General features: G+C 44.3%; 6 protein-coding genes across 8 annotated transcripts; 2 read left to right on the top strand and 4 right to left on the bottom strand.

Moving 5' to 3' along the window:
- Positions 1–205: 205 nt before the first annotated feature.
- On the bottom strand, positions 206–418 carry RB195_025016 (uncharacterized protein; the record flags this gene model as incomplete). Its single annotated transcript, XM_064212993.1, has 1 exon — positions 206–418. One exon carries the CDS (start codon positions 416–418, stop codon positions 206–208), a length of 213 nt encoding a protein of 70 aa, XP_064068874.1.
- A 1,911-nt stretch (positions 419–2,329) lies between these two features.
- RB195_025015 (uncharacterized protein) lies at positions 2,330–2,860 on the bottom strand (the record flags this gene model as incomplete). Its single annotated transcript, XM_064212992.1, has 2 exons — positions 2,330–2,591; positions 2,730–2,860. The coding sequence occupies 2 exons, from the start codon at positions 2,858–2,860 to the stop codon at positions 2,330–2,332; spliced, it is 393 nt and encodes a 130-aa protein (XP_064068873.1).
- Positions 2,861–3,782: 922 nt separating this feature from the next.
- On the top strand, positions 3,783–4,700 carry RB195_025014 (uncharacterized protein; the record flags this gene model as incomplete). Its single annotated transcript, XM_064212991.1, has 1 exon — positions 3,783–4,700. One exon carries the CDS (start codon positions 3,783–3,785, stop codon positions 4,698–4,700), a length of 918 nt encoding a protein of 305 aa, XP_064068872.1.
- A 675-nt stretch (positions 4,701–5,375) lies between these two features.
- Positions 5,376–8,147, bottom strand: RB195_025012 (uncharacterized protein; the record flags this gene model as incomplete). Of its 2 annotated transcripts, XM_064212989.1 has the most annotated exons (4): positions 5,376–6,137; positions 6,200–6,765; positions 6,833–7,968; positions 8,065–8,147. In XM_064212989.1, 4 exons carry the CDS (start codon positions 8,145–8,147, stop codon positions 5,376–5,378), a joined length of 2,547 nt encoding a protein of 848 aa, XP_064068869.1. The 2 variants fall into 2 exon arrangements, with proteins under 2 accessions (XP_064068869.1, XP_064068870.1); XM_064212988.1 differs by lacking the exons at positions 5,376–6,137; positions 8,065–8,147 and having other exon boundaries at positions 6,705–7,928.
- Positions 5,876–6,457, bottom strand: RB195_025013 (uncharacterized protein; the record flags this gene model as incomplete). Its single annotated transcript, XM_064212990.1, has 1 exon — positions 5,876–6,457. The coding sequence occupies one exon, from the start codon at positions 6,455–6,457 to the stop codon at positions 5,876–5,878; it is 582 nt and encodes a 193-aa protein (XP_064068871.1).
- RB195_025011 (uncharacterized protein) lies at positions 8,053–11,844 on the top strand (the record flags this gene model as incomplete). Of its 2 annotated transcripts, none has more annotated exons than XM_064212987.1 (6): positions 8,053–8,122; positions 9,909–9,994; positions 10,438–10,519; positions 11,271–11,333; positions 11,629–11,717; positions 11,782–11,844. In XM_064212987.1, the coding sequence occupies 6 exons, from the start codon at positions 8,053–8,055 to the stop codon at positions 11,842–11,844; spliced, it is 453 nt and encodes a 150-aa protein (XP_064068868.1). The 2 variants fall into 2 exon arrangements, with proteins under 2 accessions (XP_064068868.1, XP_013308989.2); XM_013453535.2 differs by lacking the exon at positions 8,053–8,122 and adding an exon at positions 9,781–9,851 and having other exon boundaries at positions 9,916–9,994.
- Between the last annotated feature and the right edge of the window lie 823 nt (positions 11,845–12,667).

Genomic DNA, 12,667 nt, shown 5'->3' with positions numbered 1-12,667 from the left:
GGATTTGACCTACGGGGTCAGAGGCGGGGGCATCGTTACTAGTTAATATTAGCGGCGCAACTCTAACAACTGGTGGTCCGCTAACATCACAATTTTGTGGCTATCAAGGTGAGCGCTATGGTGGTCTGCTTTCCTGACGTTGCCTTTGAATAATCTGTTTGCTAACTCATATCTTGTCGGATGACGAGGCATTTGAGGGAGTAGATTACACGTGTCTTTGATTTTTCCAGGCTCTTAAGAAGGTAGGGTTGTGCTTTGGTGTAGTGGATGTGGTAGACTTGTTTATGGTGGTGCGGATCATATCCGCAAGTTTGGTTTCCTTGCGGATGAGATCATCAAGGGCGAAGATGGTTGCGGTAGTGGTCGGTTCCATTTCATCACCTTTGTGGTCGCGCCAGTAGATGTCAAAGACATCCATAAGCTCTGCGGTGTTCAGTTGGTCCTCGATGAAGCTTATGGCTTGCTTGGGTTCGTGGCGCTGTTGGGAGGTCTCCAATACTATTTCAGTAGTATTATTTCAATAGAGATCTTGGCGTTCCCCATGTGCTCGATTCGACGCTGGAGTGTAGATAGCTGCACTGCCGGATGGGCGTCCGAACGGAAGATAGATGGATAGTTGGAGTTCGCTGAGTTGACCAGCCGCGTCAGGTTGTTAATCGCATTGGTCAGACGTGCCTTACAATCACGGAGTGTAGACATATTAGCCGTATCGTAGAGCGATATCACCTGAAAATACCGCATATAGTATACTATTGCCTTGCAAAGTCTGCGGTACGTGGTACGCGAACAAAGTGGTAAAAATGGTATGTTTGGGACGTGGGAGCATGGACAGCACAGAGGTGAGGAATCTGCGACAGGGGAAGAGAACCCTGTCCACGGACACACAAGGACCCAGAGTGGCTAATGCCGCAACAACAAAGTACCAACAAAACAAACGATGGAAAGAGGGTGCAGGTTCGCGGAGGCAAGGGCCATAGGTAAATTATCGGTCTCGGCGCGTGCGGATATGCGGCTTGTGGGAGCCATAGGCTAGTGGTGTGCTACTTCCGACCCAATGTTCCCTCCGAGACCCACTACGCCTTCCCTCCTACAAGCTGCACTAAGAGCAAGACGCTGAGGGAGCCTACATCCCAAAATGTGTGCCTGCGAGAGTGCCAGGGCAACTACCGCTATGGAGATTATACCCTCAGGCTTGCTACCACCAACCTCAAGGGTAACCCTGGCCCAGTCCTCTACATGTGGAATGCAATAACCCCAGTTGTGACCCTCGCACATGAACCCTTGCACCCGCAAAGCTATCCCTCATGCTCGACTGCAGTGCCAACCCAACGCTGATGGGCACTCGGCACGACATGGCTAGGCCTAGGGCAGCGAGAACCCTCAGGATCGCCCAGCGCACGATAACGTGCTGGATTCGCCGATGCAGCACTGTCGTGCTACTGGTCCGCTCCGAGGAGGAGCGGCGGACATCGGTGGTAGGACCTGGGGTCGACTGCCCGGATCCGGAGGGGTCTGCGCTGGGCTAAACACCTGATGACGGCCTAACCCCTCCGAACCCTGCGGGCTCATGCCCAGGGTCTCACCCTTTGCCCCCTGGTCCCACCCCTCAACCTAATCCCCTGTGGTTTTCTTGTGGTAGAGGTGGTTTATATACGTGGTTTATCCTTATAACGACACTACACGGCAATGCACGAATATACGACATAAAAGGTGCTTAACAGATGGGCCTGTCAACGGCTCAGTGGCTGTGGTTCTCGGCGATAGATGGTAAGTAGTTGCGGTTCGGGCCCAGGGGCTGGTAGGGGGTCAGCCAGGGTTAGATGGTATAATGCGGACATGCGGTGGTTGTGCGGTTATCGATCGAACCACGTGAGCACAAAATAACGACACCACAAGAAATGATAAGAAAGGAACTGGACTCCGAGTGCTCGGAGACAGCTCTCATATATGCAGCCGGCGTGAGAGCGCTAGCATAATACATTGCCAGTGGCAATGTTTCCCGCGCGCCGCGTGAGAAAGGGTGCCGACTGGCTAAGAAAGTCATGCCGGGCACGACACTGTCTGTGCTTCATGTTATTTTGACCCGAATGTATATTACGTAGCTTTGAATGTGTTGTGAAAATGGAACGGAGAAGATACTAAGAGAATGAAAGTGAACGATGCATCAAACAAAATTATGATATTTTGACTTCTTATGAGCTGTATACGAGGCAAATTTACTTAATTGGGTGACGTTTCAACAAATCGCGTCCTTCGGAGGCTAGAATTTTTGATCAACAATTCAACCGATCAAATCTCTCCAAAGTAGACAAAACTCTGATCTTACCTTTCAACCGCTAACGTAGCCGCTAGACCAAATGTTCACCAAGAACTGGAATAATTCAGTAACGACCGTCAGCAAATCGATCACGAAAGCGAGTAATTGCGGCAAGAATTGAACACTAATTTCAAAATTGATTCTGTCGTGCTTTCGTTTTGGATGGGTTCCTGAAGTCGTCGATTCTCGCGACTTATCCTTGCCATTCACCTGCCCCTTGATACGAATGCATAACGGTCGTGCAGATTCGTTCCCAATTTTGTCGCCAGCGCTCCTGCAAAAGATCACAGAGGTAATATCGGGTCTCCCACAATTTTCCGGTTTGCTGGGGGAGAAAATAAAAAAGATTTGTGTTGTACAAAGGGAATTGCACGAGCGGTTCCGAAGAGCTTGTTTCGATCTCGGTACATACTGATCTGTAATGTCTGTAACATCTGTAATGTTTATATTACCATACTGTCCACTTCTTGTCGGACCATATGCCAAGGAGGCGGCCCGTTTGTGCGCAATTGCTATTTTGTATACGCCGGAGACAGCCGGCATTTTCCGTGTGCTCTTAGCTTCATTTCAATAAACTTTGTTCACTGAACCACTCTTTGTTGTACAGGGTTTAGAACCCCTTCTATCGTGAGCCACTCTAACTCACGCACACAATTTTCCGGTGCATCGGCCAAATTAAGTGTCGTTGAAGTGAAGCAAGCCCCTGAACTGCTCACAGCAAGCCCCTAGCTGTGTAACATTGTAAAAGATGGCTTTGGGTTTCCATAGAAAACTTATGGCACATAGCACCAAAACTCCTCAACTCTTTTTTTTTGCAGAAAATTGTGCGCGTTAGTTAAAGTGGCACTCGTTAAATAGGGTGTTAAACCCAGTAAAACAGGGAGTGGTTCAGTAAATAGAGTTTATTGAAATGAAGCTAAGAGCACAAAGAAAATGCAGACTGTCCCCGGCGTATACAAAATAGCAACTGCGCACAAGCGGGCCGCCTCCCTGCTATATAGTCCGACAAGAAGAGAACAATATGACAACATAAACATTACAGATCATTATGTTCCGAGATCGGAAAACTCCGGCAACACAACAAAAAGTAGATCTATGCATTACGTAAGAAAACGTTTTGTATTTGCTTCGAATTTTCCTATTCTTCTTCCTATCCCGGAAAATGTGGAATCCAATAATTTACTTTAAAATTACGAGTGGAGGAAGAGCTTGCAGGCGAGTGTAGTAGGAGACGAATAGAAGATGTTTGGAAGACCGCTGATGTTGATCAAAAGCGCGCCGTGCGGTAAAACGCAATGCGCGCAATTGTACTTGTATTGTAATTGTATTAATACTACTTGCATTGCACCTTAACGTTCATCAGCGAAATAAAACTTCAAATATAGATACTGAGAATCCATTTCAAAGTGATTCTTTCGTAAAAGTCGATTCTAACGACCATACCACAAAAGACCAAGTAGTGCTCATGACTGCCGAAGCAAATATGTGGAATAACAAAACAGGCCAATATGAGCGAGTTCTTATATTTTTTGACACTGGTGCACAGAGAACTATAATAAACGAACGTACAGCAGAGGAATTTGGATTCCCAAAGCAAAAAACGGAAATATGTCTGTCTGGCAATGGTGGCCATACTGAGAAATTTAAAACGTTCTTTGTTCCATTGAAAATCTCTACAGTTTTTGGAAAAGAGATTCGTCTAACGGTTCAAACAAAACCCGTGATAACTAACGGTTTTCGTTCAGCATATCTTTTAGAACAAGATAAGCAGTTTCTTCAAGATAACGATATTTGTTTGTCCAATCCAAGATTGAGAAGTGAACACCAAAATCCACAAATTCTAATTGGATTAGACTACTGCAACGAATTTGTTATGAGTAGCACTAGAACAAGACTACCGTCGGGACTATATGTTGCCAGAACATCAGTAGGTCCAACTCTTCATGGTCGCAGTACAAGTGCGGTAAATGTAACTAGCGAAGAGATTACCCATAGTCTTACGCTCGTTCAGGAGCCAAGTGAAGCAGATATACTTCAGAAGATTTTCGAATTGGATGGATTAGGAATTTCCACCAATGGATTTTCAAATGACGAAAAGGCATTTGAATATTTTGAAAAATACTCCAAAACTATATTATATAAGGACAATGTATTGACTGCCCCTTTTCTTCTTAAGGACAATGTAATCGATATATCTGTTAATTACGCGATGGCATACCGTAGGCTCGAGTCCTTACAGAAACAGCTGGCGTCCAACAAAGAGCGAAGATCGTGGTACAGCAAAATATTGAATGATTACCTCAAAGATCCCATAATCGAAAAGGTACATGAACCAGTCAAAAACGCAGCTGGCATCTATTATATGCCACAATCTGGAGAGTGAAAACCTTCAAAAACAAAGCCTCTCAGAATCGTATTTGATGCATCCTCGAAACAAAGAGGTAGACTATCATTAAATGATATAATTCACACCGGTGAATCTTTCGTTAATAAAATTCATGATATCCTTATATTAACATGCGATATCGAAGCTGCATTCACTCAGATCAAAATCATAAACGAGCACCAAGACTTTGTCGCTTTCCGTGAGTCAAAGACGTTAGTTGCATGCCGAGAAAGGACAACATCATCGTTCACAAATTCAACCGTCTACCATCCGTCGTTACTGTATCTCCTAGAATATTGAATGTGGCAATTCTTCCTTACTCAAATCAGAGAATACCAAGTAAGGAATACCAAGTGCAAATAGAAAGAAGCATTTATGTTGACAATATTTTATTGACAGCTGCAAGTGAGCAGGAAGCTTTGGAAAGATATGTAGAATCCAAAATCTTTTCAAAAAAAATTGGTATGAACCTATGAGAATACGCATTGAATTCTCAGATGGTAAATGAAGAAATCCATTATAAAAAAAATCACTTTGTGCTGATATCAAATTCTTAGGTGTCAAATATAGAGCAGAAACTGATGAGTTTTACGTGAAAGTAAATATTCCGTCAAAAACATCACTTACTAAGCGAGATCACCTTGATCACCTTGACCCCCGTTGATCTTCCAACTAGTCGAGCGGGCGCCAGTAATTCTTCCATTTGTCCCGATCGCGTGCTAGAGTAGCCCAGTGGTTCCTCCTTTCGCGTGGGACACGAAGAGCATCATATTTTTCTTTGAAGGACTTCGTGAAGAAGTCTGACCGTCGGGTCGGCGGTCTTCCTGTAGTGCGCTTAATATCGCGGGGAACCCAGTCGCTCACGGCTCTGGTCCAACGGTTGTCATTAAAGCGCATCACGTGTCCGGCCCACCTTATTTTACTTTCCTTGGCAAACGCGGCGGTGTCTCTAATTTTCGATCGTTGACGTAGGAGAGAACTTCGAATCCCGTCTCTCACTTGCGTGAAACGGGACACTCCTAGCATCACTCTCTCAACTGCGCGTTCAATGACGCTCACCGCGTTTTCTTCCTGCTTGCGAAATGCCCAGGTTTCCGAAGCATAGGTCAAAGCGGGAAGTACGGTGGTGTTGAAAAGGTGAGCACGGAGCCGGGTGTTCCTGGTCTTCTTCACTACATCCTCGATGCTCTTATACGCTCCCCAAGCTGCTCGTCTCCTCCTGCCCAGCTCGGGGTCAGGTCGTTCATCATGTTCAGTTCCTGACCCAGATAAACGTAGCTGGTGCATTCGGATATGTTCGTTCCGTTGAGCGTGAATGGGGCATCCGAGACCCATCCGTTCCGCATGAACATCGTCTTGTCCAGATTCAGCTGAAGACCGATGCATCCACATGTTTCGTCGAATTCGGTCAGCATTCGCTCCGCTTGGCTGATGCTAGGTGTTATCAATACGATGTCATCAGCAAAGCGTAAATGGTGTAGCTGCCGACCGTCTACCTTCACTCCCATGTCGTCCCATTCCAACTTTCGCATTGCGTTCTCGAGGGTAGCTGTGAATATTTTGGGTGAGATTGTGTCAATGATGATATTCTTGTAGAATGGCGCAATTCCGGTAGTGAAGTTACTGTACAACTCTCGAAGTACCTTTATGTACTGAGTAGGGACGCCTTGGTTGTCCAAGGCTTCCACGACCGCTTCCATCTCAACTGAGTCGAAGGCCTTCTTTAAGTCGATGAAGGTGAGACAGAGCGGCATCTTGTACTCTCGTGATACCTCGGTGAGTTTCGAAACAGTGTGAATGTGGTCAATCGTGCTGAATCCTTTTCGAAACCCTGCTTGCTCGCATGGCTGTCCTTCATCCAAGACTTTTTCAATCCTATTAAGGATCAATCTTGTAAAGAGCTTGTAGATGACGGACAGTAAGCAGATTTGGCGATAGTTGCCGATGTCATGTGGATCTCCCTTTTTATACAGCAACACAGTCTTGCTGGTCTTCCACTGTTTAGGAACCTTGCATTCCGACAGGTAACGTGTAAAGAGCCTCGCCAGGGTATTGATGAGTACTGGCGAAAGGTTCTTCAGTTGTTCTGGTCTTATTCTGTCGGGACCGGGTGCCGTACGATTTCTTACCGACATGATAGCATGTCGTATTTCGGACGGGAGAACGTCCATCATCCCTCAGATGGTGAGGAGGCAAGTGGACATGGCTGTCGAAGAGATCGGAGTAGAAGTCGTAGATGATTTTCTCTATCCCCTTTCTCGACGCAATGGCTGTTCCCTTCGGGTTCCGGAGAGCAGTCATCCTCGTCTTGCGACTGGCGAAATCTCGACGGGCATAGCGGATGCTTTTCCTCACCTCTGCAGCTTCAGCCAGCACTTCTGCTCTTCTCTCTTTAAGGTCTTCCTTTATCGCCTCTCTGCAAAACCTTGCGAGCACGAACGTGAGTTCTTGGTTCCCTGCGGCTCGTGCTGCTCCACGCTGGCGTATCAGCTCAAGAGTTTCAAGAGACAAGCGTCTCTTGGTGGTTTTAGAACTCTCAGCCTTCTTCGCGCAGTCGCGAAGGTGTTTAACGAGCCGGTCATATTCCTCGTCGATGTTGTCCGTTGCGGAATCTTCCCAAAAGCCGGCTGACGTAGCGAAGAGATCCCAGTTGATGACAGTTCTGGGATTTCCCCCTCTGAACTTGGCGGCTTTCTCTGCTCTCCTTGTAAAAGAAAATTTTCCTCGGAGGAGGCGATGGTCCGATCCCGTATAGAACTTTGGTACAACAGCGACGTCCGTCAGGCAGAACCTCTTATTGACGATGATGTGGTCTATTTCACTACGGTACCCTCCACCGGGTGACTCCCACGTCCAGCGTAGAGAGGAGGGCTTTTGGAATTGCGAGTTCCCATGGATGGTCTTAGTCGTCATGATGAACTCGGAGAGCCTCTCCCCCTGGTCGTTCCATTGTAGGCCGTGGGTCCCGATGTGAAGTTCCTCCGGCGTTCTTCTTGGGCCGACTTTGGCGTTGAAATCGCCAATTATGACCTTGTAGAAGGCATAATCTTCTCGGTAGAACTTCTCCAGGTCCATAAAGAAAGCTTCGACTTCTTCTTCATCGTAGCTTGATGTTGGAGCGTAAGTGACGAAGATAGTCAAAGCTGGTGTTGGATCACATCTTCTCATCCGCAGACGTCCAATTCGGGTCGTAAGTTGTTCAAAAGAGTCGATGTTCTTTGCCATACTCGTGTTGACGAGGACGCCAACTCCACCAACACCTCTACTGTCGCATGTTCCTAAGAACAGTTCTTTTCCAGTTTCATATACGGCGTTGAGAGGGTGACGTCATCTCGTCTCGGTCAGTCCGATGACGTCGTACTTGATCTTCTTGGCCTGCATCATCAGATCTTCGATGGCCGCTTCCGATGCAACCGTACGTGCGTTATAAGTACAAATCGCCATCCTAGTCCTTTTCCGTTTCGGTAGCCTACATGACTCCTGCAACCCCGTCCTACCTGGCGCTACCGTACCAGGCTTTCCTCCGGAATCAGAAGACTCTTTTCTATTACTGTGTTTTGCATAAAAATTTTAAAACCCATGGGCAGGTTGCTTTCCTCTAGTCCCATGAGTTTCTGGGAGAACTTCCGTTCTCCCGGAGTGGACATGTGGAGCTTATTTGTTGGAGGCGACTCCAAACCACCTCCCTTGCACCTCCCAGTCACTTGATTGCAGGCTTTTGGCCGGACCGACGTGCGGAATATAACATGAGTCAGTCCTGGCTTTGCAGAAACAGGGAGTCCATCCCCTGAATCCACCTGCGTCTCTGGGCAAGCACAAGGTCGCTTTTGGTCCGCGATTAGCCCCCTATCCGCCACCCGGGGACGTGCCACGTAGCCTCGCGACTAACCGGCTGTGATCCCTCTAGTGAGGGAGATCCGTGAAAGCGAGATATGGTTAGTATAATAAATTCTGACTACGATGCTATAGGTGTAACTGCGCCGCTGCTTATCAAATTGAAATCGCTAATGCGAGAAATCTGTGACACAGGAATGAAGTGGAATGACAACGTTAATTCAGTAATGACTAATAGATGGAACTGCATTTGTAAAGAGATCAATGGTGCGAGTATAAACATTCGTAGGGCAGTTCACGTGAATGTGCGAAATTTCCACACCCCAAATACAGGACTGCGAGACATTCACGCCTAAAAAACAGATTTGTGGGTATTTTGTGATGCAAGCAATCTTGCGATATCAAGTTGCGCCTTATTGCAGTATAATGATACTCACGAGATCACGCATCTGTACATCACTTCCGAAAAGCGCAAGCTTCGACTAATCATTGGATAGCATATGTGCCCAATCCTGTTCCATTCAATTCAAGTGCTGCTTTTGCAAATGCTGCTGAGGTCATTTTTTCCCCGTGGGAACCAGCGGTTTTCTGCAGGATTTTCTATCATACGCTCGGGCAGCACATGAGGGAAGTTGGACGGTACTGCGAGACATAGGGAAATCTTTGAAAACTTAGTCAGATTTTTCTGAATACGGACTGGTTGAATGTGGACTGCCGCCAGCTGTTCTAAGAAGTTTGATATCACTACTTTCAGTATTTTTTGTTGCGTCACTCCAAAAACTCTTCACGATAACTTTCTATTCCTCGAAACTTTAAATCCATTTATTTGATCATTCCATTTTCCACCTTACATTCATTCCATTTACAGCAACGTCCTTTACCCATATTTAAGCAAGGAAGTTTCTTTCAAAGAAAGTGCAAAACATAATAAAAGAGCAACAGGAGAAGAAAAAGTGATTCAAGCAATAAGAGAAGAGATCAAGAAGAATTAGAAAATGCTGAACATTTGCCCGCGATCTTTCCTGTAAGTCTGAATTTGCGTATATTCTTCCTGAAACTTGTTTTTAATGTTTACTGTTGTTTCTGTAGTGTTTTCGCCTTTTTTTTTAAAGAAACTGACATCACCCTCGATTACAGTATGTGCTATATTTGACCAAAGGGAGGACGAAAACTCGTAACAAAACCGCGAAGATGAAAAAAAAAACTGATAAACTCTTCTCCGTCTTTACATGTGTACTTACAAATGAGAGGATTTACTGTACAGCCTATTTTGGACGCAGAAATAGATGGCACTAAAATGCGTGACACAATAAGGTCTTTGCGAGGTCTAAGCAGCTGTTTTAGTAGTAAATTGCTATTCTTCAATTGCAGTGTCCAGTCCAAGGATATCCGCAGTTGGGCAGGATGCCCGTGTTTTATGGGAATTCCGCACGTCTGAGTCTCCTAAGCTCGTTCAGGTGCGTTCATTATTTCCTTATTCACACAATTTTTCTTATAACTCGTTTCTACAGCTGCACTGTTGTGTTGGCAGCTGCTCAATATATTCCCATTTCAACACATCAAAAATAAGGACATCAAAAATGACTCTGTTAGATATATCCATTCACTTTATGAGATCAAGACGGCCAAGTAGCAAGGACGGCAACTGAGACTTATTTTGCTCAAGAAATTATCCAAGACAAACCATTCCAATCTTCTTGTCACGGACGTCCCTTTGTTTTAGTTTAAAAAACGGTAGCATCCTCACTCTGGGAAGCTCCTCATGTTCTACAAAATTGAGGTAAAAGGAGACTGTGGTCTGTCAACAACTCCCTTATGTTAAGAGTATGAACATTTTATAAGAGAATTTTTGATTACTGTTTTCGTTGAGCAGAAAAAAAAAACACTCATTTCATTTCAGCTCAGTGGAAGTGCGTTCTCAAAGGACAGCAGAAATGTGCAAATACAAATTCACAACTTCTCCAATACCTTCTCGATACCTGGTCAGTATACAATACTCTGCATGAACATTGAAAAACCGACGGTGAGTGACGGTGCGGCACCGTCGGCCACCGTCGCTTGCTCATAACTGCTCGTAAAATGGAAACTTCAGGACAGTTTATATATCATTAGATTCCTCTCTTTGAGGTCTATACGAAAACCCACATATTGTTGAGAAAGGAGCAAAATGACGCCAAGTATGCGCCAAAAAGCTATAATTGGAACCTAACATAGCCTAAGGTTATAGTTGACAAAGTGTTCAGAGTCTCAAACTTTCACATTTGGTCAGAACAGCAAGACGGTGCCGCACCGTCACTCACCGTCGGTTTTTCACTGTTCATGCAGAGTATTGTACCTACCACTATACCTGTGTGTTTGCAGTTGCCTCTTAGCAGTAAAATACTCATTTTAATCCCTTGCGAATTTTAATCCGCTTATACAAAAGTTGGTCAGTCCAGCCGATTTGTTTATTTTATGCTGGTGGTAGATGTTTGCTGATAACTAACTGATCTAAGCTCGCTCTGTCACTGAAGCATGCGTGTAAGAAGAACTTTCAGCACATTTTTACACTTGAATGCTTGAGAAAAGACGCGTACGTACGCATGTACGCGACCAAAAGAAGAGAATAACTATTTAAAGGTTTTCGAACAAACGTCGATTTCAGATGACTGCAGATCACTTCCTTCCTGCAAGTGAACAAGATTTAAGTAATTGAATATTTAGTTAAGTATAAATATCACAAAAATGTTTCAGTGTGTGTGCTGCACTACTCTGGAAGAACCGATTACGAGTTTATGCTTGTTACGAATAGAAGTGGTATGTTTATTTAGCGTTTCTTCAATCTTCATAAGAAATACACCTTTGCACCTTCTCCATGCTTTTTGGGTCCAGGTTTGTACATTTCACTACGTTTCGAGCCTTTCTGCTTTCCTCAATAAGATCGTCAGAAGAAAATGAATGACAAATACGTTGAATCACTTTATTATGGTGTTACGTTAATACTTTACAACGATGCTCTTGTATTTCTTTTCTCAAATATGAGAAAGATTTATTTATGTTCTCACAGCTATAGTATAAGAATAAAATTTAGTATGACAAGACCAACTTTTAGGACAGTGTACAGAAACAATTTTGCTCGTAAGGAATCTTGACATGTTCTTCAACAAAAATAATGCAGAGCTCATTTCATACCTAAAAAATGTAAGCTTTTTCTTCTTCTCCAATAATATATATTGTCAGGTTATCTAATCCATTTTTTTTTCAGAAGATTGCAAACGAGGAAATAGAGAGCATGGGTATTGTTCCGTTTGCGAATGGCTGCTCATAAAAAGACTTTTTTGAAGATAACAAATCTCAATCCAAACTGCTTAATCTTGGATCTTCTCAGTACTGAAATAATAGCTATAACAACAATATTGTTAATAATAGTAACGACAATAATTGTAACGGTAATAGCAATAGCAGTAGCAATGAAAATAACAATTACAATGGCAATGTCGCAAGAATAAGCTGATAAAACATTTCACCTTTTAAAATATAGGGCATAAGGTACAAATTTCACAAACAGCTTAAGCGGCTTTCTTACCCCGATTAAAGGCATCACCCCACGAATCTGAGGTGGTACGGACTTCAGGTGGAGTATTCGTATGCGGGATAGTGGTTTATGGAGAGGGGTGTGATTCCGTCCATTTCTTCCTAATTGCCGTAAAAAACAGTCCGGAAGATGCGGCGTGTGCACAAGGCTGGCGCGCTCCAATTGAACTTGTTGTAGAAAATAGTGCGCCGGAACGCTCGAAGCCGCATCTTCCCGGCCGTTTTCTACAAAAATTAGGAAGAAATTAGCGGAATCACCCTTCTCTCAATAATTTACGATCCCGTATACAAATACTCCCCCGAAAATCCGTACCACTCCAGATTCGTGAGGTGATGCCTTTAAATGCAAAAAGTAAAAGTTGTAAATGATGCTGTTTTGTCCACCTGACACTCAGTTTCAAATATCACAAAAACAAGAAACAGTTTTAGAAAATGAAAGTAGTAACATCTCGTAGAACGGGAAATTTTTTATCGAATGATGTACGGGACTTTGAAAATACTTTTTAGCTCTATTTGCATCATTTTAAAAATACTCACAATTAATTTCTCAACCCAAT

This window comes from Necator americanus, chromosome X (assembly GCF_031761385.1).
Source record: "Necator americanus strain Aroian chromosome X, whole genome shotgun sequence".
In the NCBI taxonomy this organism is placed as follows: Eukaryota; Metazoa; Nematoda; class Chromadorea; order Rhabditida; family Ancylostomatidae; genus Necator; species Necator americanus.
This window is presented reverse-complemented; position numbering and strand designations above follow the sequence as displayed.